The following is a 26,457-nucleotide window of genomic DNA, read 5'->3' on the forward strand; positions in this document are numbered from 1 at the left end:
AACGCTCCAGGGGGCCGGGACGCCCGCGGCCAGCAAGCCGACCTGCCGCCCCCACCCCTCGCCACAGAATCAACTGGAATCAAAATAGCAGCCGGGGGTGCTCAGCGCGCTTTGTGACATGTCACAGTCCCCTCCCCCCGAGAGTGACAGCCATGACCACGCACTCGCCTCCAATGTGTTCGCTTAATGTTTTTAAATGTATATAGTATATGTATTTTTTTAAATGCATTTTTATTGACTTCAGAAAGGGAGAGGGGGAGAGATAGAAACGTCAATGATGAGAGGGAATCATGGATCGGCTGCCTCCTGCACGCCTCCCACCGGGGACAGAGCCCACAACCCGGACCTGTGCCCTGAGCGGGAATCGAATCTGTACCCACTGAGCCACACCAGCCAGGGCTGCCACTTCATGTTTTCACTGTAAAATGGCTGTGCCGTCCCAGCATCGCTGAGTCCAAGGCATATCTCTCTCTCTCTCTCTCTCTCTCTCTCTCTCTCTCTCTCTCCCTCTCCCTCTTTCCCTCTCTCTCCCTCTCTCGCCCCCAAACCTGTCTGTACATTGGAGTCGCCCGAGTGTGAAGAGAAGGGCTTCAAAAATCACCCCCAGAACGCGCTGCCTCTCAAGCGCCCTTGTGATGTGCCCCCAGACCGCCACCTGCAGTCAAGACAAAGGCCTGTCTCTGTTGGCGGAAAGAATAACAATGCCAGCCGCGCTGGCGCAGAGGAGGGGCACGGGCGGGGCGTGCAAACCCACGACAAGCAGGTAATGATTTAAAAGGTATAAAGCTCCGTGGGTGAGCGTCGGCCTAGGAGCCAGGAGGTCACGGTTCGATTCCCGGTCGGGGCACAGGCGCGGGTTGCGGGCTCCGTCCCCGGTGCGGGGCGTGCAGGAGGCAGCCGGTCAGTGATTCCCTCTCATCATTGACGTTTCTCTCTCTCCCTCTCCCTTCCTCTCTGAAGCCAATGAACACATATACTGTTTAAAGGCATAAAGGAACAGTGCCCTGCAGGTTCAGAGCCACGGAGGGCAGTGGCGTCCACGCTGAGCCCTGGGCAGCCGTGAGCAGCAGGCAGGGCGGACCGCACAGTAGGCTGTTGTGCAATAGCAAGGAGGGAGCAGCTGGGCCTCCTCTCGGAACACACACTCACACACACACACACACACGCACGTGCACACATGTGTGCACGCACACACTCACGCACACACGCACACACACATGCACACACGGCCCCGAAGCTCCCTCTCTGCAGACTCCCCACCGGGGGACCCTCTCCGCTCACGGGTTCTCGGCCACGTGCTGAGCCTGTGGGCCGGGGGAGGGGTCGGGAGGCGGGTGGAGTCCGAGAGGAGAGCGGGTGGGAGCCGGGGGCTGCGGGGCTGCTGTCGCCTCACGCGTCCCTCCACCACCCGGCTCGGCGGGAGCCAGCCGAGGCTTTGCATGTGGGTGTGAGGCCCCGACATCCACTACCCAAGCCCGGCCCCCAAGGCTTGGCGGTGACACGGAGGAGAGAACCCCCTGGACGCGGCACGGACTCGAAGCCAGAGGATCCGCCGCTAGGAAAGCGCGCCCCGAGAACGCCCCTCCCCGCGCACCCGGTCCTGCAGCCGCCAGCTCAGCGCGGACCCAGCACGAGGTCACACCCCGGGGTCTGGGACCGGAGGGCCGCCCGAGGTGGGGGCGCCCATCCACAGGAAGCTCCCCCGGGGGCCCCGGGTCAGCCTGCTCTCCCGCCCTCCACCGGCCCGCAGCACCCCCCCTTCCTGCCCGCAGCACCCCCCCTTCCTGCCCTCGTCCCCTCCGCGCCTCTCCAGCTCCAGCTCAGTGCGCGAACCTCAGTTCCACCCGCAACTGTAACCCTCCGCCATGTAACCCGCCCAGCCCGGTCCCGGGGGGGTGCGTGGGCGTGACCGTGGGCAGCGTGGGCTGTCACTCGGGGAGGTTTCCGTTCTCCCCGCCACTGGCCAGCAGAGCCCACGCCAGCTGCCGCCCCAGCCCCTGAGCATGTGGCGAGGCCCCCGCCCGGGACCAGGAGGGCCCCGCCTGGCCCACGACCGACGGACCACGACCGACGGACCGTGGGAGCAGCCGCGGGGCGGGAGAGCTCCTGGCTCCCCGCACAGCTGGTCCCGGCAGCCCTCCGCCCGGCGGGTTTCCTGTCCTGGAAGAAGGAGCCCATAAGCTCCCAGCAGGAGACAGACAGGCGCTAAGGCCACGGTCTCTTCCGGAGCCAAGGCAGCCCGGCCGCGGGAGCCCCGACTTCTCTGGGCCGCGCCCTGCCTCGGCCGCCGGGTCAGGAGCTGGGACGCCGGGGTCAGAGGACAGACGTGGTCCCGCCCCGCGTGGAGCCGGCAGTTCCCACCCACACGAGGGACGCTGCCCACCCATCCCGCCGGCTGCCGGCTGCGGTGGGAGGTAGGGAGGCAGTGGGGGGGGGGGACTGGACACTCGGGGTGGTGTGGTGGGAAGCCCACAGGTGACATGCCCCTGGCCTGTCGCGTCAGGCATGTGGCCGGCAGGAACCGGTTCATCTGCTTTGCCCTCCAAGGCCAATCAACAAAGCGGATAAGGTGATGCCACGTTAAACACGAGCCAGGGACCGCAAACAGGACCGGTCCCTCCCACAGCACCTGCTGCCCACGCAGCCCGGGAGGCCCAGCTCCCTCTAGCTTCCCGGGACCAGGCACGGGCACCGTGGTCTCTGGGGACTATTATCCGACCACTGAATTCAGGGTCACAAAGTGTGGAAAAGTGTGCAAGCTCGGGCACACCCAGGGCACGTGCCTCTACCGTGGCCCATCCAGGCAGAGCTCAGCGAAGACAGCCCCGTCTCCGCGCCTGCAGCCGGGCGGCCCATCAGATCTCGCTCCCGCCCTCCGTGCACTGTGTCATTTTTTAAAAATTGATTTTAAAGAGGGGAAGGGAGGCCGGACGGTGTGGTTCGGTGGTTGGGCGTCCACCTATGAACCAGGAGGTCACGGTTCACTTCCTGGTCAGGGCGCAGGCCCGGGTTGTGGGCTCGATCCCCCGTGGGAGGCGTGCAGGAGGCAGCCGGTCCATGACTCTCATGATGGATACTTCTATCTCCCTCTCCCTTCCTCTCTGACATCACTGATATATATGGGGAGAGATTTCCTGCACATTTCCCTGGGTTTGGGGGTGGGGGTGGGGGAGGGAGTGCAGACTACAAATGCAGTAAGTCCCCACGAAACATACAGCTAGGTTCTGCGGCTTTAAGAGAAATGGCCTGTAACGAAACTCATTTTACTGATTTAAACAAGAGTTAAGTTCCCACAGTGTCTAATCAGTGTTACAATGAAGCCGCGGGAATGCAGCAAGGTGACTGCTGGGACCGCGGGACCGGGAACAATGAGGACCAATAGAGCGGCCTCCGCTGCCGGCCCCCCCACCCCCACCCCCCGACCCCGCCTCACGGGGAACTGAGCACTAATCTCACAGAAGAGGGTTCAGGCTGGTGAACAAGATCTGGGTCTCTCAGCGGGGGTGGGGCAGACGAGGTGAAATCTGGGTTGAGGATTTGTGTTGCCAGGCAACCTGGTTGCCCCCTTCCTGGAACAGCCAGCAGGGACCACCCCCCCTCCCCCCCAAGTTACAAAGATGAGTGTAAATAACCCTAAATGGTGAATTCCGCCTGAGGGACTGCGGTACAAAGCATCAAACAGCAAAACCAACATGTTTCTGCCCATCCAGTTACCAGTGAAAAATCCAAGAAATGGCCATTCATAATAATAATAACAACAATAATAATAATAAATAGCAACAAGCCCTCAGCACCCGCCAGGTGCTAGATAATCCTTGCAATAGGCCTCCGAGGCAGGTGGTATTATCCACTTCGCAGACAGAGGAATGAAGGCCCAAGGAGCTGTCAGCTCCGTGCACCTGGGCTGGTGCCGAACCCGGCAGGCTGCTTTGGGGGCCGCAACCACAGCACGCACTCCCAGACCCCAGCAGAGGCCAGCGTGGGTGGGGGCGGGTTGTGTGAACCCCAGGCTGTCTCTCCAGTGAACGGCCCCTAAGGGTGACATGGGATTGGTCCCCAGTCCCTTGCATTCTAATGAACCACCTGGCAGAGTGAACCACGCTGTCTCGTCTGAGCAAGGGGCCAGGGAGGGCGAACGCGTGAATGATGGCGGCCAGTTACAAGAGGGGAGGCGCCGGGGGTTTCTGGAGTTGGAGCCTCTCGCACCCAAGGCCCCGAGTCCGGTCACTCCTAGCTGCATGAGCTTGGGAAGCCTCAGTGTCCCCGTCTGTGAAGTGGGCACACCCCCCGCCCTGCGTTTCCGGGCTGGTTCTGTGGGTGAAGTGAACTCATGCATGGATACCAGAAGCTTTTTACACAACCACCTCATGGCCGGGGGATTTACCAATTCCACCCATGAGGACTTCCTTTCGCCATATGCTGAGGCCCTGCTTACATAAACACCCAGCAGCCAACAGGTAATGAACTTCGGCTGCTGTGAAGAGGCATCCCGCGTGGGGATCCCTTTCCTTTGCAAAAGCTGTCCTGGTGTGACGCTCGCCAAGCGACGACCTGCGCATGCTTCTAATGGGGGATTTCTAAGACGAACATACAGATTTTTAAAACTTCTCCACTCAGCAGAGGCAGGCTTGGAAGGGAACTCCCGACTGGCCTCTGGTCGGACTTGGATGGCGTGACTGTGGATGGCCACACAGGACCATGCATGCCTGGGGGGGGGTGGGAGGAGGCGGTAAAGGAAGATGCCCAGGGCAGGTCTCGGCCCCAGACTCTCCCCCTGCAGACGCGGGAGGCAGCCCAGCAAGCCTGGTGTCCCAGGTGCGGCGATCCAGTTGGGGTCCTGTTCTACTTCCCAAGCAGATTGCGGGAGCCACGGGGTTTCAAGTTCCACGGCTCCTGGCGAGGTTCCGGGTTATATTTAGCAAATCGCCTCTTTCTCTTTCTCCTTTTTTCTAGCCTCTTTTCTGTCTTTCTTTTTTTAAAGTAAAGGACAAGGGGGCTGAGCGAGCGCCTAAAGGAAGTGAGTTTCCCGACACGCGGTTCTGGGCCAGACCTCCCGCCGGGCCCCAGGAATGCTGGGGCGCGCGGTGGGGCACAGCACACTTTGGGGGGGGGTCTGTGTGGGCGAAGAGCGGCCCCTACAACTTCTCATTCGCGTGCTCGGACCAGCCGGCCAGACAAAGACCGCAAGTTCTCCGGGCCACGGCTGCAGGCAGATGGGAACCGAGTCTCCCCGAATTAGGCCCGGGGCGCCCCGACCGCCTCAGAGGGGGTCCCCAGAACGCTCCCCGCGTGGTCCGGAGTGCGTGCGCGCCGCCCGGGCCCCGCACCTATCGAGGCTGCGGCCAGACCCTGGTCACTCCCGGCCCGCGGCTGCAGGCCCACGCGCCCCGCGCGCCCACCCTGCGCCTGCCGAGGGGGCGCCGCCGGGCGTCCCGCGGGCGCTTCAAACCCGCCCCCGCAGCCCCAGGCCGGGCCCCATACCCACCCGGGTCCCACAGCGGGGGCCGGATCCGTGCTGGCTCCGGGAGCCGCCGCCGCCGCCGCCACCGCCGCCGCTGCCAGTGAGGCGCGGCGGGGCGGGGACGCGCGACCAGGCCCGGCCCCCGGCCCGCCCTCGGCCCAACCCGGTCCCCGCCCTCGGCCCAACCCGGCTCGCAGTCCGCCCCAGGCCCGCCCCCGGCCCCGGGCAGACCTGGCACTGACCCGCCACTTCCCTAGTCGCCTTCGCCCTCTGGCCCCCGCTCCCCAGCCCCGCGTCCCGCACCCAAGTGCGCGCTCGCTCTCGCCCCGGCTCTGAGCCTCTGTGGTTTCGATTGGGGTGAGAAGGGAACGGCCCCGCCGCAGACCCCTCCCAGGAACCCCGCGGAGGGGGCGACGCGCCCCCAGGTCTGCAGATGGCGGGGGGCGGGGGGGGGCGGCACCAGCCCGAGTCCCGGACCCTGAAGGTGCAGCGGGTCCCGGACTCCTCACGCCCCCGCCTCCACCTGCCACCCGTGGGGCACTTAGCGGACCGGATCCCCGGTGCCCCGCGCGGTCACCGGGGCACCGGAGCGGCCCGGCTGGGCGTACGTTGGCACGATTGTGGATTTAGGGAAACGGAGGCGGGTGGGGTGGAGCCGGGCCTAAGAAAGCGACGGAGAACCCAGATTTATGCTTTAACAGATCGACACCTTGAGGCTCTGTTTCCAGGGCCATCCATGGCACAATGGCCGCCCGCCCCTCCGCCCTCCGCGCGCGCGTGGTCCCCGCCCGCCGGATGTTGACGGCGTCGCCTAGCAACGGGAGATGGCGGAGCCAGGCAGCAGGGCCAACGGGTCAGCGGAGTCCAGGGACCGGGTCTTGGAGGGCCCCCAGGGTCCCCCTTTTCCACACACCCCCGGGGCGCCTCTTCTGCACTTGCCCCTCTCCTCCCGCCCCTCCCGCCCCTCCCTCCCCGGCCCCTCCACCGCCCACTCTCTGGGCCGATCCCGCCCGCGGGCGCTCCCACCCCTGCGCACCCCCTCTCCTTCCTCACCGCCCCCTTGTCTGCTCCCGCAGCCTCCCTCTGTCCCCTGCTGCAGGTGCTCCCCCAAACCGGACCCACTCGCCCCGCAGTAACCATGGAAACCACTATGGGAGCCCCTGGGGCAGAGCGGGGCGGAGGCATCTCTGAGAGGGAGAGGGCAGGTGGGGGATGGTCTTCGGGTGCTGCCCCTGCGGTGGCCCCTGGCCCGGGGAGCCGGAAGAGCGTCCCCTACCCCTACCCCTACCCCAGCTTGACTTGGGGGTCCCCGCAGTGGGGCAGCCCTGGGCAGACACCCTGAGCACGGAGAGATGGTGGTCTGCTAACCATCGTCCCACCAGGCCCGTCTCCTGTGCTTCCTTTATTTTTTAATTTTTTAAAAATATATTTTAATTGGTTTCAGAGAGGAAGGAAGAGGGAGAGAGAGAGAGAAACATTAGTGATGAGAGAGAATCATGGATCAGCTGCCTCCTGCACGCCCCACACTGGGGATCCCCACACTGGGGATGGAGCCCGCAGCCCTGGCCTGGGCCCTGAACGGTGACCTCCTGGTTCCTGGGTCCAAGCTCACCCACGGAGCCACGCTTGCATTTTTAATTAGAAAAAAGCGAAACCATTTTACGAAAGCTTGTGGCCCAGGACATCGCGCTCTCCAACCCAGAGTGTGCGGGGCTCGCCCTTTTTCTGCCATTGCCCCTTACTTTGCATCCCCCAGCTTTGTCACCGACGCAGGCATCTGTAAGGTAACTTTTCTCGCCTAACCTGCGCGTGCGGTTCCTTTCCTGTTTCAATGATCGCGTTTTCCATCCTTCATTCATGGAGACTCTCTGGTGGCACTCCCGCCACGTGCCGGGCACGCTGGTGCTGGGGTTGGTGACAAACCTGGTCATTAACAAGCACATGGGCGGCTGGACCCCCAGGAGGCGGAACGCCCAGGGACCGGGGAGGCAGGCTCTCTGGTGACTCTTCCTCTGTTTCTCCGCCACCAGGGCCCGCAGGGAAGGAGATGCAGCGATTGAAGAAGAGGAGGATGGGACCCCCGCGGGCGAAGGGGTGAGTTCCCACGGGACCAGTGCCTGGGTCTGTGTCCATCAGGGGCTGCAGGGGAGAGGAGGCGCACTTGCTCCAGAAAGTGTCGCTGGTCCCAGAGCAAACCATCCAGCTGCTGAGAGCCCCTCGCCCCCCTGGCTCATGGGGCCCGGCAGGAATGTGGGGACTTGCTCTCAGAGCCCCGAGTTGTTCAGAATTCATTTCCTCTAACGGAGGGTGGAGATCACTACCAAAAGCCAGGGCACGTGCAGATAGGCAATAACCTAGCGACACTCAGAAGTGTGGGTGCCATGTCTCCATGGGCATCATCACACTATCCTATATAATAAAAGAGAAAAGTGTAAATTGACTGTCCCTCTGCTATGCTCACCAGCCAATCAGGAGTGCGTATGCAGATTAACCTGACAAAGATGGCAGGTTAATTTGCATACACAAGCACCAAGCGGCCTGGGTTCCAGAAGAGCGGCCCCTACCCCTACCCCTACCCCTACCCCTACCCCAGCTTGACTCAGGCCACTCCTAGCCTGTAGGCCCACATGTAGGCCCTGAGCGGCTGGGGTCCCAGAATGCCCCCGGCCAACCCGGGCCTATGGGCACAGGTGCCAAGTGGATGTTCCCGCCCCATGGCCACTTGCGCGTACCGGCACCAAGTGGTGGCCCGGGTCCACGCCCCCCAGCCCGGTGCCCACAACACGGGGCTGCCTGTCTGGGAGGTGTGCCCCCGGTGGCAGCCGCACACAAGGCCCAGTGTCTCCACACGTCCCCCAGCCCAGCGCCTACAATGCGCAGGGCTGGCTGCCTGCCTCAGGGGCATTCGCTCCCCTCCCACCCCACCCCCCCAGTGGCGGGGACGTGCCCCTAGCCCAGTGGACACAACATAGGGGGTTTTCTGCACATGAGCTGCAGAGGAAACACCTTTCCTTTTTAAAAAAATTATGTTTTATTGATTTTTTATAGAGAAGAGGGGAGAGGGATAGACAGTCGGAAACATCGATGAGAGAGAAACATCGATCAGCCGCCTCCTGCACACTCCACACTGGGGATGTGCCCCCAACCAAGGTACATGCCCTTAACAGGAATCAAACCAGGGACCCTTCAGTGTGCAGGCCGACGCTCTATCCACTGAGCCAAACCAGTTTGAGCATAAACACCTTTTCTGACAACTCATTGGCTAAGCTCTCTGTACACTGCCACTTGCAGTGTTCTTGGTAACTTGGGTTATAAGAATCCAAGAAGGTGATCTAGGGTTTTTCCACCACACTCCTGGAGGAAAAAACTAAGGTCCGCTGCAGGAGGGGCTAAGAAATGTCATATCCTGCCCTAGCTGGTTTGGCTCAGTAGATAGAGCCTCGGCCTGCCGACCGCAGGGTTCAGGTTTGATTCTGATCAAGGACATGTACCTAGGTTACAGGCTCCTCCCTGGCTGGGGCCCAGGTCAGGGCTCATGCAAGAGGCAACCAATCAAAGTGTCCCTCTCACATTGATGTTTCTCTCTGTCTCTCCCTCTCTCTTCCATACTCTTTAAAAATCAATGGAAACATATCCTCAGGTGAGGATAAAAAAGAAAGAAAGAAAGAAAGAAATGTCATAGCCTATGAAAGATGCATCATGAAAATGCCTAAAGGAAATTGTCATTTTTTCATGGTAAAGAGACTGGAATCTGTGTTGATGAAAACACAGGGAGCGGGCCTAAGGCATCAGTAGGACATCCCCTGAGGGCTCCCAATCTGTGAGAGGGGGCAGGCTGGGTTGAGGGACACCCCCCCCCCTGCATGAATTTCGTGCACCGGGCCTCTAGTTTAGGATAAAACCTTGTCCTGGCGGGTCTGGCTCAGTGGCTAGAGACACAGCCTGTGGACTGAAGGGTCCCAGTTTCGATTCCCAGTCAAGGGCACATGCCCAGGTTGCTGGTTCCATCCCCAGTAAGGGGCGTGCAGGAGATAGGCCATCGATGATTCTCTCTCATCATTGCTGTTTCTCTCTCTCTCTCTCTCTCTCTCTCTCTCTCTCTCTCTCTCTCCCTCGCTCTTCCTCTCTGAAATCAATAAAAACAAAACAAGAAAAAACCTCACCAGACCCCTTATATTTTGTTTCCTGATTTTTTCCTGCTGCACAGCCACAGGCATCCACGGAGGAGACCCCCGGAGACCAGACCAGTGTAGGAGCCGCAGATGCTGCAGAGCCTGCTGAGGGGGAGGCCCCCGCCCCGGGGGAAGCCCCGCCCTATGGAGAAGTCCCACCTGAAGGAGAAGAGGAGGAAGTCATGCCTGAAGGAGAAGAGGAGGAAGTCATGCCTGAAGGAGAAGAGGGGGAAGGCGTGCCCGAATGGGAAATGGAAAACGAGGAGACGGTGGAGACGGAAGGGGAGCTGGAGGAGGAAGGGGAGCAGGAGTCTGATGTGAAAATCGTGTCCTCCGAGGGGAAAGCCAGCTCCACAGAGGTCACCTACTCAGACACCAGTCTTGGGGACGCGGCCGGGGACTCGGAGCCCGCCCAGCAGGCAGCAGGCTTCTCTGAGTGGCCGGGCGAGGATGCTTCCAGATTTAGGCTCAGCCATTCGGTGAGTAGCCCCAGGGCTGTTTGATGTCAGTGTGCTACTTACTGCCGTGGGGGTGTCACCCAGCGTGAGGAGCTTGGGGTGCACATCAAGTACCAATGGCAATCCTGTTAGACATGGCTCAGCAAAGGCGGGACTCTGAATGCCAAGGTGGGGGTCACTGGTGAGGCATCCCGGTTGCTGGTCTCTGAACAGCCCGTCCAGGGGGATGGGGTAGACAGTTTCCATTTTGACCATTTGCAAAAGGCACGTGATTTTTTTTCTTAAATATATTTTACTAGAGGCCCGGTGCACAAAATTCATGCACTGGGAGGGGGGAATCCCTCAGCCCAGCCTTCACCCTCTCCAATCTGGGACTGCTGGCTCCCAACCTCTTGCCTGCCTGCCTGCCTGATTGCCCCTAATCGCTTCTGCCTGCCAGCCTGATCACCCCCTAACCACTCCCCTGCCAGCCTGATGGATGCCTAACTGCTCTCCTGCTGGCCCAATTGCCCACAACTGCCCTCCACTGCCAGTCCGATTTCACCCCCCAACTGCCCTCCCCTGCAGGGCTGGTTGCCCCCAACTTCTCTCCCCTGCTGGCCTGATTGCCCATAATTGCCCTCCCCTGCCGGCCATCTTGTGGCCACATGGGGGCAGCCATCTTGTGTGATGGCATGATGGTCAATTTGCATATTACCCCTTTATGTAGGCTTGATTTCAGAGAGGAAGGGAGAGGGAGAGAGAGAGAAAGAAACCTCCATGATGAGAGAGAATCATGGATCAGCTGCCTCCTGCATGCCCCCTACTGGGGATGGAGCCCACAACCCGGGCATGTGCCCTGACCAGGAATCAAACCCTGACCTCCTGATTCATAGGTTGATGCCACGCCGGCCAGGCAAGGCACGTGATCTTTATGTCCAAACGAGTTTCTATTCCTTAAAGATTACGTTGACTTGTGAGCCCTGGAATGAGTGGAACCCAATTCTCAGCCCTGACTGAGTCCTGTGGGCTCAGACTCGGCTGCTCTTGCTGCAGACAGAGTCTGATGACGAGCTCCAGCGGGGCCCACCGCACCCCCTGCGGCCGAGCTCGAGGGGCCGGATCCCATCCTCGGACGAGCTGTCCCTGACCTCGGAGGAGTTCTTGGCCCCGGAGCCAGGTACCAGGGCCCTGCGTCCGAGCTGAGCCACTGCCCAGCCCCTTGTGGGCCAGGGACGCCCGCCCGTGACCTCATTTCCTGCGCGGCTGTGCGTCTAGAGATAAAGATATTACTAACCGGGAGGGACAGCGTGTACGGAGCACGGACGCCTCCCCTCGCTCGGTCCTTACAAGGCCCGGAGGCTTTCAGTAACGTACCAAGGCCACACGCCCAGCTGCTCGCCTGATCCCCAGCGGGGGGCGTGCAGAGGCAGCCGGTCCATGGCTCTCTCTCATCACTGATGTCTCTCCCTTCCTCTCGGAAATCAATGAGAAAACAAAATAGACCTCTACCCGAGTCCGATGGGAGCGCCCCTCTCTTCCCCTCACGTGGCCCGAGGCCTGGCAGCGACTCTTTTAACTTCTCGGTGCTCCTGTCCCGCAGGCATGGCCGCCCCGGCGTCCCGGCAGCACCCCAGGCCCGGGCCCCCGCCCTCCTTCCTGGACAGGATCCAGCACCTCAGCCTCTCCGAGGAGGGGGTCGCAGAGCCGCCGGGGTCGGAGGGCAGCGACGAGCCGGACGAGGACGTGTCCCACCTGGTGGTCTTGGACCCCAACCACGTAAGGAGGGAGCCCCTTCCGGGCTCAGAGCTGCCCCTTTGCCTGCACGGCGGCCTCTCCCTGCCCCCCCCCCCGCCTCCACGGCCACCCGGGCCCCGCGCCGCGCCCACGCCACCTGCTCACTGAACAGGGCTCGGCAGGCGTTGGCCACGGCTCTGTGAAGCCTGTTCTCAGAGGCTCATATTCCCCAAACCAGCCTGGCCCTGCCGGCCTCAGGGACCGGGCATTCGGGGGCAGGGGGCCCAGGGGGGCAGGGGGTCCGGGGGGCGCCTTGGGCAGGCAGGGAAGGCCACCCGAGGGGTGAGCCCGCGGGACAGCCCTGTGCTCGCCCGCAGGCAGGTGGCGGCTGCCTGGGAAGGGCCAAGTGCCCATTGGGCGCCGGCCGCCCTCGGCCTGGCAGTGGTGCCAGGACCACCGCCTGCCCGCCCTGTCCTTTTGCCAAAACACGAACTCGGGCTTCAGTGCCTGGAACCAGACTCGAGGGCCTGACCGTGTGGTGGCAGAAGTGAGCGCACGGAGGGTCGAAGCCATTCCTGCCCCCATCCCCGCCCCGCCCCCCAGAGGACAACTGTGAGGCCGGAGGGGCCGGGACACCAACCCGGTGCTTTGCCGTTGCTGTAGCCCCTGATGCTAAGGTTCCAGGCCGCGCTGAACAGCTACCTGAACCGGCAGGTGGAGAAGCTGCAGCTGGAGCTGCTGGAGCTGGTGCGTGCACCCCCCCCCCCCCCGCCGGCTGTGTGCCCACGTCCCCCCCATCCCCCCTGGCTGTGTGCCCATATCCCCCCATCCCCCCTGGCTGTGTGCCCACGTCCCCCCATCCCCCCTGGCTGTGTGCCCACGTCCCCTCCATCCCCCCTGGCTGTGTGCCCACGTACCCCCCATCCACCCCTGGCTGTGTGCCCACGTCCCCCCCATCCCCCCCTGGCTGTGTGCCCACGTCCCGCCCATCCCCACCCGTCCCCCGGACCCGCCTTCTCTCTGGCCACAGGGCGTGGCTTCCAAGCAAAGCCAAGCGCAGCGGCAGGAGCTGGGCGTGGACCTGTACGGGGTGCAGCAGCACATGGCGGCCCTGCAGGTGCAGCTGGAGAAGTGCCATGACCGCTACTCCCTGGCCACGTGCGCCCGGCAGCAGGCCGAGGAGGAGCTGCAGCGCATGCGCCTGCTCTACACCCGCACCTGCGAGGCCGCCAATGCCGAGCGCAAGAAGCGTAAGAGCCCCGGCCCCCGCAGCCCGAGGGCCTCTCCGTGTGCCATCGCGTCCCCAAGGGCGCCCCCTGCCATCGTGTCCCCGAGCCCTCAGCGCAGCCCCTCCTCCCCTTGGCCCCTGTGCGCCCGACGTGGGAGCTGCCGAGCTTGCTGGGTCCTGGTAGGCAGCTGCCTTTTCAGACATTTGCGCCCCCTTTTCCTAAAGGTGGGTCCCCTGGAGGGCGCCCCTTCTCCATGCCCTGCGATGGCACGTGGGAACGCCCTCGGGACCTGCCCTGCGCGCCTGCGGCTGCGGTGGGAGCCGTGTGGGGAACAGCCGGCCCCCCGCCTGTCTGGGGCCCCCCGCCTGTCTGGGCCAGAGCCACCTGCTCCCTGCACCGGCCGCCCTCTCCTGCTCGGCGCCTTGTGCCTCAGAGGGGCCTGGCCTGGCGGCGCCACCTGCTCAGCCCTGCGGCGCCTGCTCTCCCTGCCGCTGGGCCCACCGCTCGCTTCCCTTCTGCCACCCGAGGGGCCATGCCACAGGGGTAACACCGGGGCCAGAGGTATGGGAGCCACTGACAAATTCTGCCCACGCTGCCTGCTCATCCACAAAGAGCTGTTAGAAGCCAGTCGGTAGGAGACGAGCGTGCCAGGAGCACAGCCGAGGGCGGAGCGGGCAGATGGCGGAGGGCAGGGCAGCGGGTGACGTGCGGCCGGGCCTGCTCCCTCTGCAGTGGCGGCGCTGCAGACCGAGATGGAGCACCTGGCGCTGAACCTGTTCTACATGCAGAACATCGACCAGGACATGCGGGACGACATCCACGTGATGAGGCAGGTCGTGAAGAAGTCGGAGGCGGAGCGGGCGCGGGCCGAGCGGGACAAGAAGCAGCAGGTACCCCAGTCCCGGCGCAGGCTCTCCCCCACCTCCCGGGGTCCTGGGGCGCCGGCAGCCCGGAGAGGCCCTGGCCAGCCTTGGGGCCACCCCCTCGGGTCAGGGGGCGGGGGGCGGTGCCTGAGAGCCGCCAGGGGTCTCGTTTCCCAGGACCTGCACGTGGACCAGCTCACCACCCGGGCCCATGAGCTGGAGGAACAGATCGCCCTGTTCGAGGCCCAGTCAGGGGCCCAGGCGGAGGAGACCCGGATGCTCCGGAAAGCCGTGAGCGAGGTAAGAGGGACCCCGCGCCCTCAGCCCAGAGGCACCCGCAGCACCACCGTGCGGCACCCACGTGCCCGTCCAACGAGTGCCTGAGCGGCGGGTCCCCTGGCTGACCCAGGTGGGGACGAGTAGGCACCGAGTGCCTGGTGGCCGGTAGAGTCATTCCTCCGTAGCCCGAGAGGCCGAGGCCCCCAGGCAGCGGGACACTGTGCTCCGCTAGCTGGGCAGACCCTCAGCCAGCTCCCTGGCCGCCGGGCGGCTCCGCGGCGAGGGCTGGAGCCTCCCTCTTGCCCGCATCTCCACTCCGGGTGCAGGAAGTGAGGGAGAGAGGGAGGGAGGGAGGGGCCCGGGCAGCCCCGAATTCGGTGGCCAACGCTAGAAACCAAAGCTGCTATGAATTCTTTAAAAATGTATTTTTTGTTTTTGTTTTTAAATATATTTTATTGATTTTTTACAGAGAGGAAGGGAGAGAGATAGAAAGTTAGAAACATCGATGAGAGAGAAACATCGATCAGCTGCCTCCTGCACATCTCCCACCGGGGATGTGCCCGCAACCCAGGTACATGCCCTTGACCGGAATCGAACCTGGGACCCCTCAGTCCGCAGGCCGACGCTCTATCCACTGAGCCAAACCGGTTTCGGCAAAAAATGTATTTTTTTATTGATTTCAGAGAGGAGGGAGAGGGAGAGAGAGAAACGTCCATGATGAGAATCATGGATCGGCTGCCTCCTGCACGCCCCACACTGGGGATCAAGCCTGCAAGTGCCCTGACCAGGAATCAAACCCTGACCTCCTGGATCATAGGTCGATGCTCAACCCCTGAGCCACACTGGCCAGGCCAGACGCTACTTTTTAATACTAAGTTACAAAGCAACATGTAGAACATGATCACACACACACACACAGGGAGGTAGCACCAGTGTGTAGAAATGATAACCTCCAAGCGGGGCATGATGGGTAATTTTGTGTTCCTTCTGCTTACTTTGCAAGAATGAACACCTTTCTTATGTTTTACAAATGAGAGTGTTTAAAATATTTAAAGGCTGAGTTCAGGCGGGGTCTGGCATCTCAGCCTGCGCCCGAGCATCGTGGCCACGCCCACCTGTGGGGTCTGGCGGGCCCAGTGCCCATCAGGGCTGGCGGCCCTCCGCCTCTTCCTTCCGGCCTCCGGCCCACGGGGTGGAGGAGAGGCTCCGCCGGGGTCCGGCGCGTCTGCAGAGCCAGGTTTAATGTGGTGACCAAGAGGAGCAAGGCCGACGGGAGGGCAGCCTGGGGAAGGCCCGGGCCCCGTGCTTCCCGGGGCCTGGAGCCCAGCCGCGAGCCCAGCCCGCCTCCCGCCCAGGCCTGCGCGGAGATCGACACCATCAGGATGGAGAAGAGGCTCATCCTGCAGCAGTGGGCCGTCTGCCTGGTGGGCATGAAGCGCCTCGACGAGGCTCACAGGGCCATCCAGGAGGTGCTCAGGTAGCTGCCGGCCTCTCCCTGCGCTGCCCCCAGGGCGGGGGAGCCGGGCTCAGGGCGCCAGGTGGGCCCAGGGCGGGGGAGCTGGGCTCAGGGCGCCAGGTGGGCCCACGGTGGAGGGAGCCGGGCTCAGGGCGCCAGGTGGGCTCAGGGTGCCAGGTGGGCCCAGGGCGGGGGGAGCTGGGCTTAGGGTGCCAGGCAGGCCCAGGGCAGAGGGAGCCGGGCTCAGGGTGCCAGGTGAGCCCAGGGTGGAGGGAACCGGGCTCAGGGTGCCAGGTGGGCCCAGGGTGGAGGGAGCCGGGCTCAGGGTGCCAGGTGGGCCCAGGGCGGGGGGAGCTGGGCTTAGGGTGCCAGGTGGGCCCAGGATGGAGGGAGCCGGGTTCAGGGTGCCAGGTGGGCCCAGGGCGGAGAGAGCCAGGCTCAGGGCACATGGTGAGCTCAGGGCGGAGGGAGCTGGGCTCAGGGCACATGGTGAGCTCAGGGTGGAGAGAAAGCTGGGCTCAGGGCACATGGTGAGCTCAGGGCAGAGGGAGCCGGGCTCAGGGTGCCAGGTGAGCTCAGGGTGGAGAGAGAGCTGGGCTCAGGGCACATGGTGAGCTCAGGGTGGAGAGAGAGCTGGGCTCAGGGCACCAGGCGGGCCAGGCCGAGTGATCACAGAGCAATGGGCATGTGAGAAGTGGGGACTGGGGATGTGGGGGCCCCCGGTTCAGGTGAGCCGCCTCTTGGGACACAGGAGGCACCTGCAGCCCCGCTTCCGCCCTGAAAGCTCAGATTGTTCACCGAGATTCCAACGTTTCTTTGTCCTTTCAAACTCCCTGCGGCCCCGGGAAGCGGCTTTCATGCTCGGGTTTCCTGGGAGGATGAAGGGGAAACGGAGGGGAGAGAAGGCGGCCCTTTGATTCGAAGCCTCGCCACCTGTGTGGGGACTCCACCCTTCAGGGCTGTCCTGCCGCCGCGTTCCAGCGCAATCCCGCCTAATCTCCCCTGAGGGGGAGGCAGAGGCCCCCCGTCCCCGCTGTCACTTCCAGCCGGTGGGGTGTCCTGGGCCAGGTGCTGGAGGCTCCAGGCAGTGCCGCCTAATCCCCAGCCCCCCCGCTGAAGGGACTCAGAAGGGACACCTGGTGACACGTCCCTCACCTGCTTAGTGCTAACCGGGTCTCCACTCCCGGGCCGGCTCGGAGCCTGGCAGGGACCAGGTGCCCAGGAAAGACTCGCTACCCAGGGGACAAACCGCCGGGTCAGAGGGCCCCTCCCTGGCCTCCCCGTTGCCCCATGCCCGGTGCCTCCAGGCCGTAACCCCATGTCCCCCCGGCCTCCCATAGCCTGTCCCCCGGCTATTCCTATCCCGGTCCAGGAGTATCTATTGTCATGGCTACGGGAGACAGACCGATGGCCTCCTCAGTCTGCTAGCTTCCCCTCCCCCAGCCCCCACCATAATCACAACCTTGGAAGAGTTTTTATTTATTTATTTTAAGTGTAAAGCGGTTTTTTTTTATTGTTTTATTCCTTAAAGTATTACGAAGTATTTTTAAACTATTTTTTTGTTATTGATGTCAGAGAGGGAGTGGGAGAGATAGAAACATCCGTGATGAGAGAGAATCATGGATCAGCTGCCTCCTGCACGCCCCCTACTGGGGATCGAGCCCGCCACCCAGGAATGGAACCGTGACCTCCCGGTTTATAGGTTTGCGCTCAACCACTGCGCCGCGGGGGCAGCACCCAGAGAGCTTAGCCTGGGCCTGGGAATGGGTGATGGCTCCATCGGTGCATCCGGACGACAGCCCCGGCTGCTACTAGGAGGGTCCCTCTGGGCGGGGCCGCGGGGCGGGTGCCGGCCCGGCTCTGCGGTCCGCTCGGGCTGACCCGGCTCTGCGGCCCGCGCAGCGAGTGCCAGCACCAGCTGAAGGCGGCGGACGGCGAGGTGGAGGCCTACAAGCGCTCCATCGTGCAGGAGGAGGAGCGGAACGAGACGCTGGCCCGCGTGCTGCGCCGCAACGAGGCCGAGGGCCGCCTGCTGCAGAAGCTCACGGCGCAGTGCCTGGCGCGGCAGGAGGCGCTGCAGAGCCAGTTCAGCACCTACCAGCTGGTGCTGCAGGACACGGAGGGCCAGCTGAGCACCGTACGCGGGGTACGCCGCCCCCTCCCCCCCACGCACAGCGGGGCGCCCCCGTGGCCTTCCCCTCCCCCACCGCCCTCACTGCCCCCACCTCCCCAGGAGCACAAGGAGATCAGGGCCGAGCTGCTGGCGGTCCACCAGTCCATCCGGCAGGAGCTGGACCTGCGGCGGGACCTGGACACGGCCATCGTGCGGAAGCTGCAGGAGCAGACGACCTCCAACAAGATGACCAAGTACTTCCACCAGCTGCTCCACAAGCTGCAGAAGCAGAAGACCAACCTGGTGCGCCACCCGCCGCCTCCCACTGCGGCCTCCAGGGGGCGCCGGGGACCCGCCAGGCCACAGACCGCAGAACCCGAGTGGGCAGGGGCCTGGGGGTGTCTGTTCACAGCTCACATTCTCCAGCTGTAAAAGCCATGATTTTGTGCCCTGCCGGTGTGGCTAACCGGATAGAGCATCAACCCGAGGACTGAAGGGTCCCGGGTTCGATGTGGGCCAAGGGCACGAGCCTGGATGGCAGGCTGGATCCCAGGCGTTCGGTTGTGGAAAGCCGGGGCACCCACAGGGCAGTGAGCCGAGACTAGGCAGCTGTCATCTGCCGCCAGGAGTGAGCCTCCTAGGAGGCTGGCATAGTTCCTGCTGGAAACCTTTCTAAACACACGTGCTCATACATGTGCAACGAAGTAAACACGGGCACACGAAGACACGGAAACACTCGTGTCCACATCCCCGTGCACACACGAGCAGACACACTCGTGGACACAGGTAAACGTGGGTGCACACAGGTACTCACACCTTCACCTCGGGCTCCCTACATGTCCGTTTTTAAGTCCATCCTAACCCATTTTCTTAATACACCTTTCCTATTCAGGAAGGTTACTTATTTTTTTAAAAAAATATATTTTATTGATTTTTCACAGAGAGGAAGGGAGAGAGATAGAGAGCCAGAAACATCGATGAGAGAGAAACATCGATCAGCTGCCTCCTGCATATCTCCCACTGGGGACGCGCCCGCAACCCAGGTACATGCCCTCGGCCGGAACCGAACCAGGGACCCCTCAGTCCGCAGGCCGACGCTCTATCCACTGAGCCAAACCGGTTTCGGCAGGAAGGTTACTTTTTATGTCCGGCCGGTGGGGTTCAGCGGTTGAGTGTCAGCCTAGGAACCAGGAGGTCACAGTTCGATTCCCGGTCAGGGCACAGGCCCGTGTTGTGGGCTCGATCCCCTGTGGGGCGTGCAGGAGGCAGCGGGTCCATGATTCTCTCTCATCATGGATGTTTCTATTTCAGTCCGCGGGCCGACGCTCTATCCGCTGGTCTAGGTCTAACTGTTTATTAAAATGTGGGCAATGTCTGGGGAGGACCAGAGGCGGTGCTCCCCAAATGTCAGCCGTCGTCACTCTATCCTGGTGGGTGCGGTCAGGAGGCCCAGCCGAGCTAAGGTGACCCGCCACCCAGCTGGCGGGCTCACCTGTCCTCCGGGGGACGGGCTGCTGTCTCCCTGGTGGCCCGCTCACCGCTCCTGGACACGGGGAGGAGGCGGCTGTCCCCAGGAAGCGGGACACGGGGCTGGGAGCACTGCATCTCTTTGGGAGGTCTTGGCTGACATCCCGGAAGTCCCGCCAGTCCATTTTCTGGAAATTGGGAGCAAGACCACCAGCTGGGAGCTAAGTGGGTGCCCTGGAGAAGTGAAGGAGTGTGGTGGGTGTCAAGTAACCTGCCGGCCCTGCTTCAGACCTCCAAGGCCAGTCCCCGGGTCTCCCGGCCCCCAGACCTACCCTGTTCCCCCCTGCCCAGGAAACTCGAGCATTAGTACCGTCCGTGTCCAGAAGAGGGCAGTAAAGAGTCTTCCCAAACTGGCCAGCTGGGCGGGCGGGTGGGGCCTGTCTGGGATGGGGACCCGGACTGTGAATGGGCGCCTCCCCCTGGAGCTGGGGCCCAGGGGGAAGGTGGGAAGCGTCTACGGTGCCGTCTAGACAGGTCACGCAGGAGCCGAACTGATGTCCCAGGAGGCCAGGGCGTCTCAACCAGCACAGCGGGGGGGGGGGGGGTGGAGGGGGAGGGCAGGCTGTATGGTCGCAGGGGGCGGGGGCGGGCAGCAGAGAGAGGAAGGCAGGGCCCTGCAAAGACCCCGGCGTGACCTGGCAACCTCAGAGGTCTTGGCAAAGAAAGGGACGGGCTCAGAGGGCTGGAGGGTTACCGCAGGGGCAGGGCGTGGCGAGGTGGGATGCTGGGGGCGTCTGTCCCAGCTGGGCAGGGCCGGCTTTAAAACCTAGAGGTGGGGGGGGGGTTGTAGAAAGGCACCCAAGTGGCCGGCCAGCAGGTGCATGTAGGACAGCCAGCTGGGGTCTGGGGGCGGAGCCCAGGTGGCCTGCGGGGGGGGGGGGGGGGGGCGGGGGACGGGCAGGGCTGGGAGTGCAGGAGCCAGGGGAAGGTGAGGGAGCGGAGGCTTTGTGGGGGCAGCGAGGGCCTGGGGCTGGCAGGGGGTCAGGGCACAGCTTTTGTTGGGGGGGAGGGATTTATACAGAGGGACCGGTTCCTGGTGGTGCCGGGCCTGCCTGAGGCAGGAAAACGGGCCATCTCCTCACCCATATGCACACATTTCCGCCCAGTGTGGCCACGGCCTAAGGAGAAACAATGCAACCTTTCTTGGTTGTGAGAGGCCCTCAGGGTCCCGGAGACAGAGAGGAACCGGTTTCCTGCGCTCCCGGAGGTGGGGACCTTTCTCGTGACCAGGGGCCACCTCTAGGAGATGGGGGCCCCTCCGCAGCCTCCCAGGAAAAGCGAAGGTTCCGACGCGCCTCCCGTCGGTCCTGTAGGTGACACACCTCTCCAAGATCGACGGCGACATCGCCCAGGCCACGCTGGACATCACCCACACCAACTGCCGGGCGGACATGCACCGGGAGGCGCTGGCCGAGCTGGACAAGGAGGTGCAGAAGGTCAACGAGCTCATCGGCAACAGCGAGAGCGAGACCACCCGGCGCACCATCCTCATCGAGCGCAAGCAGGGCCTCATCAACACCCTCAACAGGGAGCTGGAGCAGATGGTCTCCGAGATCGGGGTGGGCGCCGGGGCCCGCGGCCGGGCCCTCAGGGGAGGCGCCCAAGGACGGGCGGCCCTGGGGAGTCACCCCAGCCTGCGCCCCCGGAGAGCAGGCCTCTCACCAGAGGCCCCCGACCGCGGGCGGGTCTCCCCGCAGGGGGAAGAGCTGGGGCCGCTGGAGCTGGAGATCAAGAGGCTGAGCAAGCTGCTGGACGAGGTGGGCGCCAAGGTGACGCAGGGGCAGGTGAACTGGCTGCGCCTCCAGCAGGACATGGTGCGGGCGGCGCAGGAGCGCGAGGAGCAGCTGGCCGCCCTGAGCCTCTTCAGCAAGGAGGTGCGCGTCCTGGAGCAGAAGAAGCTGAGGACCGAGAGTGAGTGCCGCCAGCCCGGGTCGCCCCCCAGCCCCGGGCCGCCCCCCAGCCCCGGGTCGCCCCCCAGCCCCGGGTCGCCCCCCAGCCCGGGATCACCCCCCAGCCCCGGATCGCCCCCAGCCCCGGGTCGCCCACCAGTCCCTGGTCGTCCCCCAGCCCCTGGTCGTCACCCCAGCCCTGGGCCGCCCCCCAGCCCCAGGTCGCCCGTGAGGGACAGGGCCGTTGGGGTGGAAGGGTGTAGGGGGCACGGAGGGCCTCGCTGCCTTCCTGCCAGCCTTACGGCAGCCCCAGCGATGCTCACTACATGGCCCAGGGTGTGGCTCTGAGCCGTGGCCCTGACTGGCGGTGGGCTGCAGTCACGGTGGCGGGTGAGGTGCGAAAACGTCCTGCGTTTGTTAAGTTTGGGGTCGAGGGCGCTGCCAGAGCGGTCGCATGCGAGTGCCCTCCGCCCACGATAGGCGGCTCCCCTGAAATCACACGGACGCCGGTCCCGGGGCTGGAGCCCCCCCGCGGGAGGCCTGGGCCCGGCTCGGGGCTCCAGGAGGAGCGCCTGCCTCTGCCCCGCCCTCCGGGAGTCTGCGTGCCCTCCCTCGTCACCCCCACTTGCTGGTCATCCACCCCGTCCTCCCAGGTCCCCGAAGGGCCAGGCTTTGGAAACCAAGCGGCCAGAGGGGACCCCTCCCCTGCCCCCCGGCCCCAGAGGGACGTGATGGGGGGCGCCAGGAGGACGGGGGCTCAGCCGCCCGCGTGCCTCCGCCACAGAGAAGATCGAGCAGGAGAAGAGGGAGCAGAAGGACATCGAGCGGCACATGAAGGACCTGGACAACGACCTGCGCAAGCTCAACCTGCTCCTGAGCCGCAACCGCAGCAGCTCCGAGGGCCTGCAGCAGGCCAACCTGCTCGCCGAGAGCCAGTTCCTGCACGCGCTCAAGGTGCGCCCGGCGGGCGGGCCCACGGGCCCAGGGCAGGGCGGGTGGTAGTGGGCACAGCGTGGACACACGCGTCCCCTGGGCCGGGCGGGCACATGGGCCCCAGGGCAGGCCGGCAGGCGGGAGGGCATAGCTGTGGGCACACCTGTCCCCTGGGGCAGGGCGGGAGGGGTGGGCACAGCCCTGGGCCCCGCATCCACCAGCCCTGCCCCCCCCCCCCCCCAGGCCGCAGAGAGGGAGACCATCGAGATGCAGGACAAGCTGGAGCAGCTGAACCAAGAGAAGATGTCACTCCTCAACCGCCTGGTGGAGGCCGAGTGAGTGCTGCCGCCCGCCCCGCTGGGCCCCTGGGAGCGTCCTGGGTTGACCGGTCAGCGTGGCTCAGACATTGAGTGTCCACCTATGAACCAAGAGGTTCCCGGTTCGATTCCCGGTCAGGGCACAGGCCCAGGTTGCTGGCTCAGTTGCCAGTAGGGGGCATGCAGAAGGCGGCTGGTCCATGATTCTCTCTCATCATGGATGTTTCTCCCTTCCTCTCTCTAAAATCAATAAAAACATGTTTTAAATAAATAATCCCTCCCAAGTTGGGTGATTCCAGAGACAGCTGGCCGGCACCGCGGGCTGCTGGTCCCAGAATGGGGGGACCGGGGGAGTGGTTCTTATGTAACAGCCACGCCCCGCGTCCCGGCCTGGGCATCAGCCTATGCCACCTGCCCCTCAAGGGCCTTCCTAGAAGAGGAGGCAGAGGGTCTCCCATAGCAACTGCACGCAGTCGCAGACATGGGCCCTCAGGCCAGAGCCCGCCCGCCCGCCTGGACACGCCCTCTGCGCCCACCTCTGCTGGACCTCACCCCCCCCACCCCTGCCCTCCGCGGCTGCTCCCTTCGGGGGTTGGGGTCCTGAAGCAGGAGCTCAGGGAGCCTCGGGAGGAAAGCTCCCGAACCCTCCAGCTCCCACGCGGCCGCTCCTCCTCTTAAAGACACCAGATCCTGCTTTGGGAGAAAAAGATCCAGCTGGCAAAGGAGATGCGGGCCTCGGTGGACTCGGAGACGGGCCAGAAGGAGATCCGGGCCATGAAGGCGGAGATCCACAGGATGAAGGTGTGGGGCGTGGAGGGGCTGGCGGGAGCCCCAGCACAGCGACCCGCACTCCAAGCCCAAGTGCAGCGCCCTGTCCCCCACGCTGCCCGGGTGTCGGTCCGTCCTCCCTGAACTCCCTGCGGAGCAACACGGACACACGGCCGCACGCGCATCTCACCAACCACTGTCCCGTCCGTCCGCGTTCTGCGCGCAATATTGTAAAATGCCGCGCGTGCCGGCTGGTGTGGCTCAGTGTTGAGCATCGACCTGGGAACCAGGAGGCCGAGGTGGAATTCCCTGTCGGGGCGGGCGTAGGCCCGGGTGGCGGCTCCACCCCTAGCGGGGGCCGTGCAGGAGGCGGCCGGTCCGCGATTCTCTTCTCTGCCCCGTGCACCAGTTCAGGCACAAGCAGCTGCTGAAGCAGCAGGAGCGGATGATCCGGGACATGGAGCTGGCCGTGGCCCGCAGAGAGACCATCTCCACCCAGGCCGAGGGCCAGCGCAAGATGGACAAGAAGGTGCTCACCCGGTCGGACTTCCACCACAAGCAGTTGGAGCTGCGGCGGAAGATCAGGGACCTTCACAAAGTAGGGAGCCTGCCGGGCGGCCTGGCCACAGCTGGCGTGCCCCCCCCTCCCGACCCCGGGCCCCCTGGCGCGTGGCCAGCATGGCAGGTGGCATGGGCCGGGGCTGCCCAAGCGGTGCCTGCCTCCTCCGCAATGGGCTTAGCTGGCACTCGCCCCGCCCCCCCAGGTTCCGAGGGGCGGGGCCTACCCTCTTCCCCTCTGGGAATCCCTCGCACTGTGTGCAGGGCGGGCTGGGCAGGGCCTGACAGGTGGCCCGCGGGTCCCCCAGGCCACCGAGGAGACCAGCAGAAGCATCGCGGAGATGGAAGAAAGACAAAAGCGCATGAGCAACTCCCTGCACGAGAAGCAGGCGCAGCTGTCCACCATGCAGGCCCAGGCCGAGGAGCTCGACGCCACCCTGGAGCAGCTCGTGGCCCGCAAGCGGCAGGTAGGCAGGCCGCAGGGCCCCAGGGCCTCAGGGCCGTCAGAGAACCCGGGCCGGGGGTCTGCCCGCGCAGCAGCCCACGCGGCTGTGGGCACGGCCTCCTCCCGCCAAGCGCATGTCACACGCATCAGGCTCCTTTGGTCCCGGCTCGGCCCCGGGGCCTGGGCTGCCGGGTGGCGCAGAAAGACCACAGCCCGCCCTCCCCGAGGTTCCGGGTCTGGGGGCGGGAGGACAGACAATCCGGAGTCCGAGAAAGCACCCCGTGTGTTAGATGGCGCGGGTGCTCTGGAGAAAAACAAGCAGAAACATCGCGAGGTGGGATCGCACCTTTAGGCTGGGGGGCGGGAGGGGGGAGGCGGGGGGTGTCGGAGAAAATGACATCCGAGTCGGACTTAAAGGAAGCGGGAGGGCACCGCCCCTGGCAGAGGGACCAGGGGGTAGAGCTGGAGCTCCAGACGGCCCCAGGTCCCCCAGAGCCACAGGCCGGCCTGCTGTGTCGGGGGCCCCCCCTTCGGGGAGCAGGATCCCGGCTCTGGCCTCTTTTCTCAGGGGGCGGGCCGATGTCGGAGGGGTTTGGGTGCGGCTGCGGGTGATGTGTTGGCAGGACCAGGGGCTCTGAGGTTGAGTGAGTAACGGAAGGTGAAGGGTGGACACGGGAGGCCCGTGTGAGGCCATCGCAGTACGTAAGGAGGACGGTGACGCACGGACAGGGCCGTGGCCCGCCGTGGGGCTAGTGGGCAGCCGTCGGGTCTGCAGAGAATTTCAGAGCCGTCCCAGTGGGGTTTCCTGCGAGGCTGGATGGGCACGAGCAGAAGAGAAGGGCCAGGCAGGACTCGGGGCTTGGGCCTGGTCAGAGGAGATGGGGAGCAAACGGAGGGAGGCACCCAGCACCAGCCCCGGCACCCAGCGGCCACCTGCCTCTGGGAGGCTCCGCCCAGCCTCCTCCCCTGGCCCTGGGGGCTCGGTGCCCCCAGGCGTCCCTTTCCTGCAAGGCTCTGTCCTTCGTCATCTCTTCGAGTCTGGGTTTGTGGAGGAGGCGGTGGGTGTCCCCTTTTAAGTTGCACAGCCTGACACACGTCTCTGATCCGGCCCAAGAACTTCTCCGAGCTGGTGACCCTGCAGACGCGCCTCAAGCACCTGCAGGCGGTGAAGGACGGCCGGTACGTGTTCCTGTTCCGCACCAAGGCGGCGCAGGTGGAGGAGCGCAGGCGCCTGGACCACCGGCTGGCCGCCATCGGCGCCATCCTGGACCACGTGAAGGACGAGCACCCCCAGTTCCAGGAGGCCCTGCTCAAGCTCAGACAGACGATCGCCAGCCAGCTGGACGCCCCCGGGCCCTCCTAGCGTGCAGCCCTGCCTGCGCCTCCCAGGCCGGCCGGCCGGGAAGAGACCAGGGTGCTGCGTATTCCCTGGGAGCTGTATCTTTTTGTGTCCCCGGAAGCCACGTGCACCCGCAGAGAATGACGCTGAGAGAACAGGCCAGCGCTGCAGGACACTCTGGCCACCTGCTTGTTTAAACCAAGTCACCTCTCGTGTTTAGGCAGGTCATCCCTTCGCAGAGGCAGCACCCGGGAGGCAGACCCTGTTCCCAGGTGGACGGAGCACGTGCTCCCTGAGCACCACCTGGGCTGTGGAGGCTCCCGTTTCTGCACGTGCGCATCTGCAGACTCACACCCACCTCCTCCTGGGCAGCTTCTCGCTCCCACCCCACAGAGAACCCGGGTCCCTTCTCCTCCCCCACTCCCGGCCAGCGTTAAATCTAGACTCTCCCCGGGAAGGAGAACGAGCTTACAGAGAGCCGACCGCTGAAATAAGACAGACCCGTCCCAGGGCTGCCCACTGGTCCCGCTTCCAGGGTCGGGAGCGCCCTCCTCCCGCACCCGGTCCCCCAGCACCTGTTAGCCGGCCTCTCTGCTGTGTAACGGGAAGGGTTCTACAGAATTTCACTTGCACACTTTTCAACAGAAAAGTAAATATTTTTTCCTGAAGATTGGGGAAGGCGTATTTCTTCTCAAACATTTGAGAAACACAAAACCCATAAGGAATCGGGGGCGCCACCGCCCGTGCCCCGCAGGTGCCCCGGGTTTCCCTGGGGAGAGCTCCCGGGCAGGATCACGCGTGCGCTGTGTGTCCGCTCAAGGAGCTTGCTCCTGCAAACACAGCATCTTCTCCTTGTAGGAAACGTCCTTGTCGAGCAAACGTGCTCACAGGAGTCGACTTTGCGGGTCATGACAATGTTTCCCTTTACGGAATA

General features: G+C 64.1%; 2 protein-coding genes across 6 annotated transcripts in view; one reads left to right on the forward strand and one right to left on the reverse strand.

Moving 5' to 3' along the window:
- The window catches only part of TBC1D16 (TBC1 domain family member 16), a 50,471-nt gene extending 44,903 nt beyond the window's left edge, over positions 1-5,568 (reverse strand). The window contains exon 1 of one of the 5 annotated variants that reach the window (XM_059671449.1): positions 5,486-5,568. The gene's annotated coding sequence lies outside the window, so the exon portion shown is untranslated. The remainder of the gene's footprint in view (positions 1-5,485) is intronic. The other 4 variants (XM_059671448.1, XM_059671447.1, XM_059671445.1 and 1 more) reach the window with 4 other exon arrangements.
- CCDC40 (coiled-coil domain containing 40) lies at positions 4,417-26,329 on the forward strand. The gene is made up of 20 exons (XM_059671700.1): positions 4,417-4,457; positions 5,265-5,561; positions 7,492-7,555; positions 9,669-10,112; positions 11,127-11,250; positions 11,674-11,849; positions 12,471-12,554; positions 12,838-13,057; positions 13,769-13,926; positions 14,077-14,199; positions 15,534-15,655; positions 17,537-18,050; positions 20,588-20,833; positions 20,972-21,185; positions 21,948-22,117; positions 22,340-22,431; positions 23,094-23,214; positions 23,591-23,779; positions 24,048-24,206; positions 25,299-26,329. Exons 1-20 carry the CDS (start codon positions 4,417-4,419, stop codon positions 25,545-25,547), a joined length of 3,807 nt encoding a protein of 1,268 aa, XP_059527683.1. The 3' UTR covers positions 25,548-26,329.
- The last annotated feature ends 128 nt before the right edge of the window (positions 26,330-26,457 follow it).

Source organism: Myotis daubentonii, chromosome 16, assembly GCF_963259705.1.
Source record: "Myotis daubentonii chromosome 16, mMyoDau2.1, whole genome shotgun sequence".
NCBI lineage: Eukaryota > Metazoa > Chordata > Mammalia > Chiroptera > Vespertilionidae > Myotis > Myotis daubentonii.

Coding starts and splice junctions, on each gene's coding strand:
- CCDC40 (XM_059671700.1), top strand. CDS start 4,417: ATGCTGAGGCCCTGCTTACATAAACACCCAGCAGCCAACAG. Junction 20,834..20,971: donor AGATGGTCTCCGAGATCGGG/GTGGGCGCCGGG, acceptor GTCTCCCCGCAG/GGGGAAGAGCTGGGGCCGCT. Junction 21,186..21,947: donor GAAGAAGCTGAGGACCGAGA/GTGAGTGCCGCC, acceptor CCTCCGCCACAG/AGAAGATCGAGCAGGAGAAG.